This window comes from Lycorma delicatula, chromosome 6 (genome assembly GCF_047948215.1).
Source record: "Lycorma delicatula isolate Av1 chromosome 6, ASM4794821v1, whole genome shotgun sequence".
Taxonomy (NCBI): domain Eukaryota; kingdom Metazoa; phylum Arthropoda; class Insecta; order Hemiptera; family Fulgoridae; genus Lycorma; species Lycorma delicatula.
Window position 1 is genome coordinate 145,206,288 of NC_134460.1, and position 15,250 is coordinate 145,221,537.

General features: G+C 31.3%; 1 protein-coding gene across 2 annotated transcripts in view; it reads right to left on the reverse strand.

The window, feature by feature from the left end:
* Nucleotides 1-15,250, reverse strand: part of LOC142326334 (sodium-coupled monocarboxylate transporter 1-like) — a 73,026-nt gene that overhangs the window by 17,272 nt on the left and 40,504 nt on the right. For both annotated transcript variants that reach the window (XM_075368750.1, XM_075368749.1), the window contains exons 8-12: nt 13,653-13,793; nt 7,966-8,074; nt 3,964-4,073; nt 2,677-2,860; nt 1,224-1,310 (exon numbers count right to left, since the gene is read on the reverse strand). In XM_075368750.1, the coding sequence (XP_075224865.1) occupies nt 1,224-1,310; nt 2,677-2,860; nt 3,964-4,073; nt 7,966-8,074; nt 13,653-13,793 (631 nt within the window). The remainder of the gene's footprint in view (nt 1-1,223; nt 1,311-2,676; nt 2,861-3,963; nt 4,074-7,965; nt 8,075-13,652; nt 13,794-15,250) is intronic.

Consider the following 15,250-nt stretch of genomic DNA (forward strand, 5'->3'; position numbering starts at 1 on the left):
CAAAGTTTGTATACCATAAATAATTAGTACGAAATTTATGTGAAGTGTTTGTCTAATGAAAAGTACAATATTATTAAGTATCTAGGGCTGATTACTGATGGCATTCTTAATTGGAAATTACATGCTAAAAAAGTTACTTTTCAAGAGAAAGTTATTTTTTAATTTCAAGGTATTTGTATATTTTGTATAATTTATGTCTGTTATCAGTATTGTAAATAAATTATTTTTCCAATTTAAAGTAGAAATTTCAATGTGCTGTTCTGCACATTATTAAATAAGTCATTTAATAATTAGAAAAGAATATTATATAGGACACAATGTCCAAGGAAAGATTTTCACTAAATATTCCTCATTTTCTTGGTTTAAAAATCTTACCATTATGCTCTCTTTTTGTTTATTCAGTCGAGTATTTTATCTAAATACTAATAACATGTTAGTATGTTATCTAACATAATAATAAAATAAAAGCGCATAAGGTACTAGATTACGGAATGTTAACAAATTTATTACCATCATAAAACCTATTTGAAAAATAAATATAATCATAAGAACTTGATATAATGTTATGTTATTTTTTAGTTAACATAATTAATTGCACCTAATATATGAATAAAATTTTAACAGATGGGATTACATAATTTTAAAAATATTTCAAAACATTTTTGATAATTTTTGAGAGGATAGAGAATTAATTAAACAGGGCTTAATATGCAGGACCTTTTTAATAGTTTATCTATTCAAATTCTGAAAACATTATAATTACTTTAACTTCGGTACTTAATATCATGTTTGGCATGTTTCCTGCCTAGACATAAAAACAACCTCTCCAATACAGGCAAAGCTTATAGTGATAACATACTTTGTATTCTTTAATACTCTGAAGATTACAACTTTTTTTATTTATACTTGTCTGCGCATTATAGGCAATCCTATGCAGGCATAGATTATATGGTACTATACCTCATATTTTGTAATATTTTTGGAAATTACAGATTAATTAGATATGATGTACTAGCAGAATTATATTTTTAAGACACTAAAAACTAGTTGTGTAAGGAGAAATCTAATTTATCACATTATCCACAAATTGTATCTCTAATTTGTAAGTATGTATTACAGAACAAACTTTCATTTAAATTATTTATTGTGCTTCATTTTAATAATTTATAACAAAAATGTAATTCATAACATTACAATTATATGAAGTATAATTAATTAGTTACCTTAGAAGTGCCCCAAGGAAACAGAATTCCAAATGCAAAAATAAAAATTAACGATCCATTAGTTAAACCACTTAAACTGACTGCCATCTGAAAAAAAGAAACTTAAAACATATGTTTATTATTCTTTACAATAATAATTACAACTCCAGACATATATCTGCCTTTAGAAGTATAATCAACAAGACTTTCTATGTGGTTTGTAGTCACCTACAGACCACATAGAAGAATTCAACACTAAAATACCTGCAAACAAATATAACATAATAAAATTCACTGACATACTCCTACATAAAATAAATGGAAATAAAAATAAAGAGAAACAATGCAAAAAATATGCACAATAATACAAAATGAAGACCAAGAAAAAATAGTTCAATCTGGATACAATATAAGCTTAAGAACAAAATGACCAAAAAATACGAATCATTACAGTGTTTTTATAATGCTCAAATGTGTTAAGATGTGGTTATTTTAATATGTGCAGAATATCAAGGTTGTAGGCAGGCAGTATTCATGGATTTCTTGATAGATTGTTTTCGGTGATCATAGGAAACATGCACAGTCCCCCTGGAAACAAGAACCAGAACTGCTCCAACTGCACAATGCTCTATTATATTGGTCAAACAAGATGTAGCTTCAAACAAAGATGATATGAACATTTAAAAACCACACATAGCACCATAAGAGTCAATTTGTCAATCATCTCATACACATAAATTTATAACAGTCTAAAATTTTTATATTCTACACATACATAAAAAAAGATCACTAATCCCTATAGCAGAGTAGTTGCGTCTTGGTCTTTCATCTAGAGGTCCCAGGTATGAATCCCAGTACAGCATGGCATTTTTAATGCACTGCAAATTTCCATCTTCATATTCCCACATACAACCATCTTTGTAAGCTTCTGTGGTAAATTAATTCATCAGTTAACAAAAATAAGACATCTTAGCACAATTGAGCATGATAAAATGCGCAAACCTATGAAATGTTAAATATTGAAATGTTATATACCAAAGTTTGTTAAATTAAATATTTGTATTATTGAAATTTTCAGTATAAATACACAAAACCATATAACAATAAAATATTAAACAAACAGAGACAATTTAAATCCAACACACTTTTCAACTGCATTCTAAATACAAGTCTACCTAATTATAAAAACGACCATTTGATCTTAGGATAAGAACACCAGCACCAATCACTGAAGATGGTAAAAAAACTGAAAATATTTTGAAATTATTAAAAATTATTATTTATAAAGTTTTTATTTTTAAAGTTTTAAAAGTAAGTTTTATTTAAAAAATTTATTGTAAAATTTGGTTCAATTTATCATGTAAAATTTTAATTCTCCTTTTTTTTTATATCAAGCAATAGAATTTTTTACACTTCATACATAACAGGTAAAGTAATTTTTTACAAAGATTATAAATTTAAAATAATTTATTACCTGTACAAGTCCTCCAAGTTTTTCTATTATAAAAACCATAAAGACACAGATTAAACCTAAAATTACAACAATAACTTTCATTATAAAACTAGCTCGTGCATCAGTATGTCTCTTTGCACAGAACATCATTACAAAATCTTCATAAATTGTTCCAGCAACTGTGTTTAAACCTGCGGACATGGTACTGTACAACAAAAACAAAAAAAGATTAAGGTTGAAAAGTCAAAATTGAGTCAATGTAGTAAAAAGCACATTTTAATTAAATTTATTTAGTTATAAAATTTAATTCAGTATGATATAAAAACTCTAAAGAATAAAATTAAGTAATTAATCTTGTGCAACTGTATCTCAGACCTTTTCTCAAAATGTTAAGCTTTTTTCAAAAACCGTTTATTTCAAGAACTTCACAGGCAAATTTAATGATTCATGTAAAAATATTTTCAAGTCTGTATTTTCAAAAATGTATCTGTGAATAGTTAGTTTTACTCTTGCCTTCTGAAACTTATAAAAATACTCCCCAATAAGTTTTAGTAATTACAAAAGACTCATCTCATCTAAGTGACTTTTAATATTATGAGTACTTGCTTTAATTTTTATCTCTTGAAATATTCTGCTAAAACTAACTATTTGATTCTCTACTGCCCTTGTATAACCATAAAGCAGTTTTATATTTTTCATCACATAATTTATTCTACAGAATTATGCAGCTATACTGACACTCGGGATTTGAGGGTAATGAGAAGGCAAACTTTTTAGTAAGGATAGTTATCAATACTCTATTTATTGTCTTGAACCAATAAGAGGAGTTAATAGTAAAACAGTGAGTTTCCAATCAAACAAACACTGGAAACCCAACCTGTAACAAATATTTACAAGTATCTTATTCAGAAACCTTCTTAAGAACTGAATTGTCTGATTCCTAAGTCTTAGAAAAATCATCAGTTTTCTGACTGGACACAGTACCTTCAGATCTCATTAAAGAACTACATGACTCTATGTAGAAGATCTAAAGTGTAGATTATTACCAGTTCATTAAGATTCCTAACCATCTTGCTTGTATAATGTGAGGAGGCATCAATATAAAACTGATTTTTAAACTTTACTTCAATTAAATATAGTATCTAAGCTTCTAAGTTACACTGCATATTTTTCAAGAGCTATGCCTGTAGATTCAAAGCAAAAGAGGAACACAGAAAAGACTTTTAGGCTGAGGATTTTGAGCTAAGTTTCACTCCTTTTAATCAGATTTGCACATAATCTAAAATTAAACAACAAAAATAGTTTTACCTTAGAGCAGCACTAACAACTCCAGAAATAAAAAGTCCAGTGAGGCCTGGAAATTGTCCAGCAACATCCATCACATAAAACGGTAATATTTGACCTGATCTACGTATAACCTGTAAAGTAGATTTTTTATATATTTAACAATAATATTTAGTTTATGAATGCAGTCATAAGTTTAAAGACAAATTTGAATCTTGCTACAATCAAAACCTAAATAGCACAGCAGCTATGAATGATTTTTCAAGCAATAATACTCTGTTTTAAATGAATAAAATTAAATTAATTTATCAGCAAGATGAAGTGTGGTTTAACTTTTCCTTTATGAAGTGACTAAACTTATAAATATGATTTTAAGAAATTTTGCAACTCTCCTTTATCAGTGTACTGCAGAAAAAACTGATGTTACTAATTCTTTTCTGTTATTTAAATAACAACAGCTCCATCTGCAATGTCAGTGACAAAAAGCTACTCAAAATAAAAAAAAAAGGTCTATTGGAATCACAATCCCATGTACTAGCATACTAAGAAAGTAAATACTTTTTACTTTCCCATCTGTTACAGTATAAAGCAGAAGGAAAGTATTGCTAAAAAAATGACCTCACAAAGATTGTAATACTAACTGACAATTTGTCATTCACTAGTTGAACGTGCAGATGCGTGCACATGGCTGTGTACATGTGTGAGTGTGCATTGATGTGTTGACCTATATTTATGCTTTATACCTCTTGAAAAATTTGACATACAACCATTAAATATGAAGGGATAGCTTATCTACTAAGGGGACTGATTTTATTAATGTTTTTAAAGAATCAGATGAGAGTGGCAATACTTAGAAGGATGTTCCACAACTGAATTTGTGAAGATTTTTACTCATTTGTGTATGTTAGCTAATCAAAAAAAAAATATTATAAGTACCATTGGAAAATGGTTTAAATAACTTTGATAAAAGCACTAGAAAAAGAAAAATGTACCTAATAAATTTTTGTAACTGTTGACAGTTTTAACCCACAAATTACAAATTTTTCACAAGATGAAGCCCTATAAAAATTAGAGGAAGTTTCAACCACACATGATAGGTAGAAGAATAGAACCCCATTAAGAAATAGTGCATGTATATGTATTCTGAAATTCATAAATAAAATATAGCAAGCTTTAAGTAACTTTTCAACCATTAAACATCAAAAAATTAAATTTAGCAAATTTTTCTATCTTGGAAAATCTACTTTTTCCATATAAGACCATTATATGGGACGTATTGTAGGCCACCTTTGAAACTAGTTGTGAAAAATACTAAACGTCTGATTTTTAATATAATTATTGCAGTCCAATGTTTTATATGACAAACTTATGCTGGTCTACCCTTTCTTTTAAAATATATTATGCTTATCTTACCCTTTCTTTTTAAAATTTCTGATTTAACCCCCGCTGGGGCTCCCTGAATGCTTGGGTGTGATGGTCTCATACCAAAAAAATATATAAACATGTTGACAATTTAAGCTTGCTATTTCTATGCACATGTACGTGATTTTTATTTATATATATAATAATAATAAAATTAAACTTTTACATATAAAATCCCATTAATATAGTACAGAGTGATTCAAAGTAACGGGAAATTTTGAAAGTTTTGTTGGTAGCCGTGGGCGATTGGTACCACTTGATAAGTGGCGCCAGCCTCTCTAACCTAACCTGCCATTTAGTTGTCATGGATCCTTGGAGTGGTGCGCAACGTGCATTTGCTATCAAAGCCTTTTACAAAAACAATGACAGTGTGGAGGGAGCATGTAGAGAATTTCGCCGTCATTTTAATCTGCGACGGCACGGCCGTGTTCCATCAGCACAAACAATTAAAACATGGATATCTAATTTTGAGGAAACTGGTTCGGCAATGAAAAAGAAACCTCCAGGCCGTGAGCGAACGGTCCGTACACCACAGAATGTTCAAGCTGTCACACGAAGTCCTCATGGGTCAATCCGTCGTCTCTCAGCATCTTTACAATTGCATAGTTCAAGTGTTCGAACAATGTTAGTGAAGGACTTGCAATTCCATCCATACAAGTTTCAGATCGTCCAGGAACTGAAACCGAACGATGCAGTTGTGCGAGCACAATTCTGTAATGTAATGCTTCAGAAGATAAATGATAACGAAGAGTTTGTTCACGAACTGTGGATGTCAGACGAAGTGCATTTCCACCTCAGTGGATTTGTTAACAAGCAAAATTTCAGATACTGGGCACAAGAATATCATCCAATGCAGCTACACCAGCGTCCGTTGCACAGCCAGAAAGTGACCATGTGGTGTGCTATGTCATCTTACGGTGTTATAGGCCCTTATTTTTTTGAGGATGACAACGGTCTTGCGATTACAGTGACGTCAGCTCATTACGTAGCCATGCTTGAAACATTTGTTGTGGAACAACAAAAGAGATTTCCACCAATTCTTAACACAGCCTGGTTTCAACAAGACGGAGCAACGTCACATACTGCATGAATATCGATGGCAGCTGTACGCCGATTGTTTGGACAACGTGTCATTTCACGAAATGGTGACATTAGATGGCCTCCCAGATCGCCTGATCTCACAGCTTGCGATTACTTTTTGTGGTGTCACCTTAAAAGCAAAGTGTTCCACAGTAGACCTGCTACAACGGAAGAACTGAAGGCAAAGATCCGAGAAGCAATTGCGGAAATTCCAGTTGAGATGTTACGTCAAACAATGACCAAGAGACTTCTTAACGAAGAGACTTCGTGAGTGTTTACGTAGAAGAGGAGGTCACCTGCAAGATGTCATCTTTAAAAAATAAACTAAAATGTATGTATCGTAAAATGGCAACATTTGTACAATTATAAAATTCATTTTCTAAAAAAAATTTTTCATTAACGTTATTTAATTTTTAAAATTTCCCGTTTTTTGAATCACCGTATATTTTCATGTCTTAGTGTTTAAAACAAATAAGTCCTTCAGAATCCAATTTTGTACTAATGTTATCAGATAATATATTGCTTAACATAACAGCAATACCAGTTTTAGTAAGATTTTCATCGGAAATTAATCATAAACTGAAATATATTCTATATTATCATGAAATGTTTACCAAAGATCTCTCTTGCATCTAATACGTCTCTTTTGCACGTAATAAAAATTTTGAAATTTAATTTTTACCTAATGGTCTTACAAACATTTTTTGGAGACAATATTTATTTCTATGAGTGAAGGTGGTGCACGACTAACATCTGGGTGAAACTAGGAGCCCATGTTAAACCACCAGGTTGGTCTAGTGGTGAACTTGATGTCATAAACAACTGATTTAGAAGTCAAGAGTTCTCATGTTCAAATCCTAATAAAGGTAGTTCTTTTTATTCGGATTTGAATACTGGTGAGATTGTGGATCCACAATACTAGATTGTGGATACCAGTGTTGTTTGGTGGTTGGGTTTCAATTAACCACACCTCTCAGGGATAGTCAAACTGAGACTGTACAAGATTACACTTTATTTACATTTATGCATATCATTCTCATTCACCCTCTGAAGTAATGCCTTACAGTGGTTCTGGAGGCTAAACAGACAAAGAAAGTAAATAAGTAAATAATAAACCATGTTAATATTTTGTAAAATAGCACTTTTTCTTCTGCAAATTTTTTTCTAATTTCTTATATCACTGTACATTTTAATACATAATTTTATCCAATTGAAGTTGTATAAATTTATTACCTATGCCAAATTAAGGGATATTGAACTAAAAAAATTTAAAAATTGTAGAATCATTATGTTATACACTTCTCTGTAATAAAACAGCCAGAAAACAAATATAATAATCATTCTATCATCAGAAAGCCTATTTTATTTTTATTACTGTTTTTTACCAAATAAATAAAATAAGAACAAGTAAGCAATCCTCTTTTAGAGGTACTGTTAATTTTTGGATAAAAAAATGACCCAATATCTAAATGAGTATAAATAATTTTTTATTACACATAGTAAAAAAAAAAATTAATATAATACCTTAGTAGCAACTGGATCACAATCATGATATCTCGTATAAATCAATAAACCAACACCAACAGTTGTAGTTTTTATTACAACCATACCAAAAGCAAACCACCAAATGACTCTAAAACAAAAATAAACTAAATTTAAACAACACTACTATTGTTTTATTGAATGCATTTATTAAATACTGGTAATTAGGGTTTACTTTAACATTCCAGACCATTTAGCTATAGCCGCATACCTAAATCCCTAGTTTTTCTAAATACCCACATAGGAATGAACCTGTCAAACCTGAGCTTTCTATCTACACATCAGAAAATAAAAGATTTTTAAAGTTACCTTTTAACCCCCAAGATATTAGCTTAAAATTTAATCTATTGTAACGACACACCGAACCAAACTGTACAATAAAATTTTGAACAATATTTTTGTAAGATTTTCAGCTGCCTTTGTGAACATACCCTTAGTAAATGCTACGGAAATTTTTATTTCATAGAAATTCATTCTGAATTCTTCTACTCAAGAAAAAACTACATACAATTTCAGTCTGAAAAAGAGGGAGGGAAGTAGGAGAAGTAATAATTATATCATTTAATGAAAAAATATATGTTTAAATATATACAATGTATTACACTATCACTAGTTAAGATTTTATTAATGACAATTATTAAACACGTTTTTTTTAATTTTAAAGAAGTCAGTCATTATCATAATCAGCATATTTATAATATAAGATGACCGAAAAATAATTAAGATAAATATTGGTTAATAAACAATAGATACATTTTTTTATTCTGATACATTATATAGATCATATCAAGGTCGATATGCTACCTTACAGATAAAAAAATTGCCCCCGTATTTCTCTGGATGAATCAAAAGAAACAATGTTAAAAACAAAGAGCAGCATCATAGAACAAATTCATACAACTAATTATAAAATAAAAAGTAGATATGATTAAAGTACAATCTAATTTTTTTTTAAATATAAAAACATTGAATAATGTTGAGGAAATACATAAAAATACTGAATACAAATAATTACAAAATAAATCATAAATCAAAAGGCCTTCATAATAATTACTTAGTGCATATTTATGTACTGTTGAACAATATGCAGAAAATTTAGGGCTTTCTTTAATTAGTATCATCTAAAAAATAGTCATCAGTTCAATATTGTTTCTGTAAAAGAAAATATTTTACTGTATTTTAAATAATATGTAGAAACATTTTTTTTAACAGTTTAGTAATTTATTAAAAATAGTAATGGAATCATAATAAAGCCCTTTCTCATATGCCAGTATTGTGTTAATTATATGAAAATTGTTCTCCTATATAGTGATAGGATAGTGATGATAGTGGTAGATATTGTTATTTTTTTAACGATATATAACAGTTTATTTTGCAAAGTTTCAAAATGTAAATCAACTATTTGAATCTTTTTTGATGATTCATTATTATTAATAGTTATAATATTTCAGCAGCGAAAAACAGTCAAAAAAATGTCCTATATGTGAATAAATAAAACCCAACATATCAGCACCTTCTTTAATAATAATTCAGTAAATTACCAACAATATAGTTATAACAAAAACATAAAAATTCAGTTTAAAAAAATAATAATAAAGACAGAGAAAATAGATTCAACATACATTTACTCAACAGAAACAAAACACAATTTTTCTCTTAAATATGTCACTCATAGTTAGGTTTAAGGGTAAAAATTGGCATTGCAAATCACTTGTGTTAACAGCTGATTTTTGACACCAAAGGTTCTGAGATTCAAATGTAAGTAAAAGTAAGTGACTTTTATACATTTATTACATTCTCTTTTTTGTTTTTTTTTTGCGTTCCTTTGTTTGTTTTGTTGTGTTTTCATTTTGTTTTTTTTTTGTTTTGTTATTTTAGTATTAAAATTACATTTTTTTCCTACATTCTACTGTTGTCAGGGTAACCTAGACAACTTTGATTTTGTTGTTTTTGGCAATATAAATACATTTTTGTCCTTAACTGGGATTATTAACAGTGCAACAAGGCTTTGTGGACTTATTTCAGAGCATTTGAGAGGATTTGTATCGGTTTTAGTCGTATAAATAGCTTATTTCCTAGTTTGTTCATAACAGCTGATTATTTATTTTTTGGACTTTGTTGACTTTTTGCGAGCGTAATAAGAATGACTTATGTTGAGGACTATGAGACTCAGGAGGATCATCATCCTGTCTCTATTAGTCTGGGACTGGCCAGGGGTGATTTAACCCATAATTTTCCGACAGGAGCCGGTGAGACTGGGGAACAGATGCATAACATTTGTTTACTTCAGTCAGAGAGCCGTAGTTCAGGTTCTGCCACGGCAATTCGTGCTGAGATTACTAGGATGGTGGACCTGAGGCGATTAGACTACGGTTGAAAAACCTCCAGGGACTCAATCCAGCAGTTGAACTGTTGACTACCGTCTGGCACTGCACACTCAGAGTTGGGCAGTTCCACATACAATGACAGCTGTAAGACGAGTATATGTGAAGTAGATATGGAAGAGAGTGAGGTGAGGAAGGAGCAGAATTGGACAGTGTGTTCAGCACAATTGTGGTGAAGGCGGTCGGAAAGACCTATGCCGACCTGTTGCAAAGGATGAAGGAGACTGTATCACAGGAGGAGACCAGTGAGGTTTTGTCAATAAGGAAAGGAGTTAACGAGGAGCTGTGCATCAGAGTCAAAGGAATGCAGAAGATGGAAGAATTGAGGAGCACCCTGCAGAGTAAAGCGGCTGGCCTCCAAGTTGATTATAAATCGTGGAGAGGTAAGAGGGCAGTTGTCCACGTTCAGGACATCGAGCTCCAGACCTCTGACCAAGAGATACAGTCTGCAGTGGCGAAAGTCGTAGGAGATGCAGAGGTCTTTAGGATCACGTCAGTATGCCCGGCGTATGGCCAAACTAAAAACACCACGGTTATCACTAGCCAACGTGCGGCAAAGAGGTTCACAGACAAATGAATTAACATAGGGTGGGTCCACTGCCGCGCCTATATCAGGGAAGTTGAGGGCAGATGTTTCAGGTGTTGAGGGGTGGGACACCCAGCGTCATAGTACTCGGGTCTGGATAGGACGGATCTGTGTTTCACTTGTGGACGACCATGGAAGGGAACGATGCAAAGGAGCAACAGTATGTGCATTGAGTGGTACGGAGGGCAATCGAGCTAGGGAGTGTCCGACTACAAAATGAGGTTCCTGCAATTTAATTCCAACCGAAGTAGGCGGGTTACAGACCTCTGCTGGGAGGTGGCCCAGCAAGAGGCAGTGGATGTATTTAAGATATCAGAACCCAACGAGACGGTGGTGGGGGAGCCTCTGTGGATGGTGGATCGGACATCCAAGGCTGCCACTGGTCTCCCTTCATCCAGTGTACCAGTCATCGACTGTGAAGGAAGGAGTGGCTTTGTTTGAGAAGGATCATGGGGCTCGGGGATGAGAGACAGCCCTTTGCGGAGCTGCCGTTCGCTCGTGCTAGCACAAGTGGGCAATGGCGATGAGGCACGGGGACGCTCAAACCCCCAAGCAAAAAAGACTGAGTCCCGGCGGGAATGCTCCACTTGAGGTATCCCCATTAGAGACATTGGCTTAAAGACCAAGTCCCGGCTCCCAGAGTGGGGACCTAGGGATGGCACAGCTGGGCCTGGTGGATCCTACTCTGGGGGTTTGAGGTGGGTTGAAAGTAAGATCCAACCGGCGGGCCAAGATGGGGTGGTCCATTAGAGTATAGGACACTCCCCAGGACTGTGTTATACTTAACTGCAGGATCCGGCCAAGGGGAGAAGAGGAAAAGAAAAAAAATTCTGAATACTTGACAGTGAATGCCGGATACTCTGGTATAATCAGGGTTCAATTAAAAACATCTCCGGAATGGCTGTGCAAGATTAACCTCATTTACATGTCACACTTAACAGCTTCATCTCATCAGGTCATGGTGTTGCTTATTGTTTACAAGTTGAACATATTACAACACATACATTAGGAATAGAAAAAAATATTATAAATTATTTTTTTTTTATTACCAACATTAAAAAAAAATCATGCTCAATATGACAAAATTTAAAAAAAATAAAAGTGGTGAATCAAAGATATCAAAATTAAATTGTCTAGAAAACTAACCTTATAGAAATTTAAGACCACATAACTAAAATAATACTACTAATTCAATTAATCATTATTTGTTTAAACAATAATTTTTTTAGAAGTGTTTTTAAAACTTTTAAAGTCTTGATAAAGAAATTTCAACTTTTATATTTCACATTCTAAAAACACTAAAATAAAATTATTTAATATTTTTGCAATACTACTGTAATGTAATAAAATTGATGATTTTGCTCATAAATCTAGGCGAGTGTTTTGGATAGAACTTACAGAAGCAATGATTTTTTTACATTAATAATTTTTTTTACATCAAAGCACATAAAGTTATGAATAATTTCAGTGTAGTTACCATTTAAAATTTGTTAGTTACCCTCCTAAGAGAATTTTTTAGTGCCCTCCATTTTTAACACTGTAAAATATATACACCAAAGGTAATAATTATATGGAGAAATTTCAAAAATCCACAAAAAAATTTATTTGGATTTGTTAGGATTTAAATTTATTAGGATTTTTAGTTAGGATTAAAAATTTATTTGGATTTGTCATTCTGTATATCTGTATATACTTTTCATACAGGTTTGAGTATATTTTTTATATCATTTTTTTAGGTGCAGTATGTTTGAAGTCAAAAGCAAAACTATTAAATTTTTACTATCTGATTAGAGATAACTGCAAAGATCTGAGAGATATCTTGTATTTTCCTTTATGTTATTCGACAAAAATAATTGTAAGATTTTTCTGTACCTCTTTAAAGTTAATACTAATTTTAAAAAAAAACTTGATAAGTAACTAGATAGTGAAATGAATTAAAAAATAAAATAAAACTACAGTACAGTACAAACTTTATAATCCAAACTTGATGGGACTATATGTGATCCAGATCAACGAAATTTACTACAAGTTATCAGTGATATTCTGATTTTAAATGCTGTTTATTCAAATGGTTTCCAAATACCACTCACAAGGGGGAATGGTATTTAAATTTGTTATTTTAACCTTCCTGGAAAATAATCATGTGGTTATTTATTTATTTCCATCCAACCAGTTTGGTTAAATCAAAATTCTGGACGGTTAAGGATCAGAATATAGGTTTTGTTATTTTTTAAGCAATTATCATAAAATTATTGGTAAATAATTATTACTTTTGATAGAAGAGATTGTAAACTAAAAATAATGTAAAAGGAATAATGACTAAGTATTATATTGTACTAAAAAATATTAAAAAGCAATCATACATGTAAATGTTCACAAAATTAAAAATAATAAATACTAATAAGATTGGCTAAAATTGCTAGATAACCTAATGCAACAGAAAATGATTAACTCTTTAATTAGTGATTAACTATTTTAATTCAAATGATAAACAATTAATTAGATGTTGTGGGAAGATTACCTGATGTAATCACTCCCCTAATAATATTTTACTAGAAACAATCAAGCCACTCTCTCATTAGTTCAGCACTCTCTTATTCTTTTACAGCAAATGTTATATTCTTTGAGAAAATCACTATTGATTCACATTGTTATAAATTATCTTATCAAAGTATATATATATATATATATATATTTACTTCACTGCATCATTATACGTAGGCACAGCAGTAAACCGTTGAATTGCACCTGGATGAATAGCCAAATAAGATATCCATAAAACTGAAAATCCAACTGTAACAGTCCAGAATGTGTTTCTTGCAAATGGGTCTGGATCCATGCTGCAAAAAATAATTTTATAATCAGATGCCCTATTCTAATACAAAAATTAACCGTTCTAACACAAATAAATATTTTTACCCACTCTAGTTTCTTTATAAAATTTCAAATTAAATTTTTAGGTTAGGATTTATAAATTTCAGATTATGCTTAATTATATGCTGACTGTATATTGAGAGATGTACTTATACTGAGACTTGTGGTTGCCATCACTGTATAAAATAGAAAATTACAGATATTCCTTCCCCCACTTGTAAATACCTACAACAATTAATTATTGCATAACATTCAAAATAAGTAGATGTTGTTTGATGCCTTCAGCAACTTTTGTGATGAGTGACTTACACAAAAAAAAAAAGGGTGCCAAACTTTATAGCTAGATAAAAACTTTACTAACAATACAAAATGATTTGTTCACATTTAACAAGTGGTCGAGAATCTACCAAATACGGTTCTCATCTAGAAAGGGCACCAACTTTAATAGACACAACCCAATTTGTTAAAGTAATCAATTTGGTGAAGTCAAATCAATGTTAACAGTATGCAAAACAGCAGAAGAACCTGGGATTCTAGTGGGCTAATTTCTCAAAATAAATTAGAATGCATCATGTTGCCACCAAGTCTGTTACAAAACTCTTAACATAAGAGCAGAAAGACAATCATCTATGAATTTATCAGGAATTTTTGAATCGTGCATATGATGTTGAAACCTTCTTGTCGATGATAATAAACAGCAAGGAGACATGGTTATGGGTTTGATCTACAAAGTCTATATTATCATAACGGGTCAGAAAATCATCACAAGAGACCAAAAAAAGACACACAAAAGTTGTTTAAGCACATAAGTGATGTTGATAGTCCTTTTTGACATCAAAGGCTTTGTTCAGTATAGATTTCTACATGCAAGGTAAACAATCCACTACCACTATTACCTAAAAGTCATCAGATATCTTTGTGAAAATATGGGGCAGATGAGATTTAAACCATGATGTGATGTGTGGTTACTTCACCACAACAACGTACCAGCCCACATATCGCTGCTAATTCATGAGTTTTGTGTAAAAAATTTGTTCATTGTTAAACCTCACTCACTGTACTCGCTAAACCTAGCCCATGCTGACTTCTTTATAAGTCCGAAATAAAAACTGCCATTAAAAGGACAGAGATTTGAGACATTAGAGTCAAATAAAAAGAAATTCAGAGAATGCCTTAAAAGTTATTTAGAAATGTACTTTCTGGTGCTACTTCTCGAAATGGAGGGAAAAAGTTTCCCATTTAATTTTTTTCATAGCTAGTTTCAAATGTTCCAACAGTAGCTCATACATATCTCCTCCAAAATGAAATTTTAAAAGAAGAAGAAATCTAACAAATTCTTTGTAACCCAAATCAATCTATTTAGAGGTATGATGTAACACCCCTAAGTCTCCATGAAAGGCAAGTCAAAAATTTTAAATGGAAA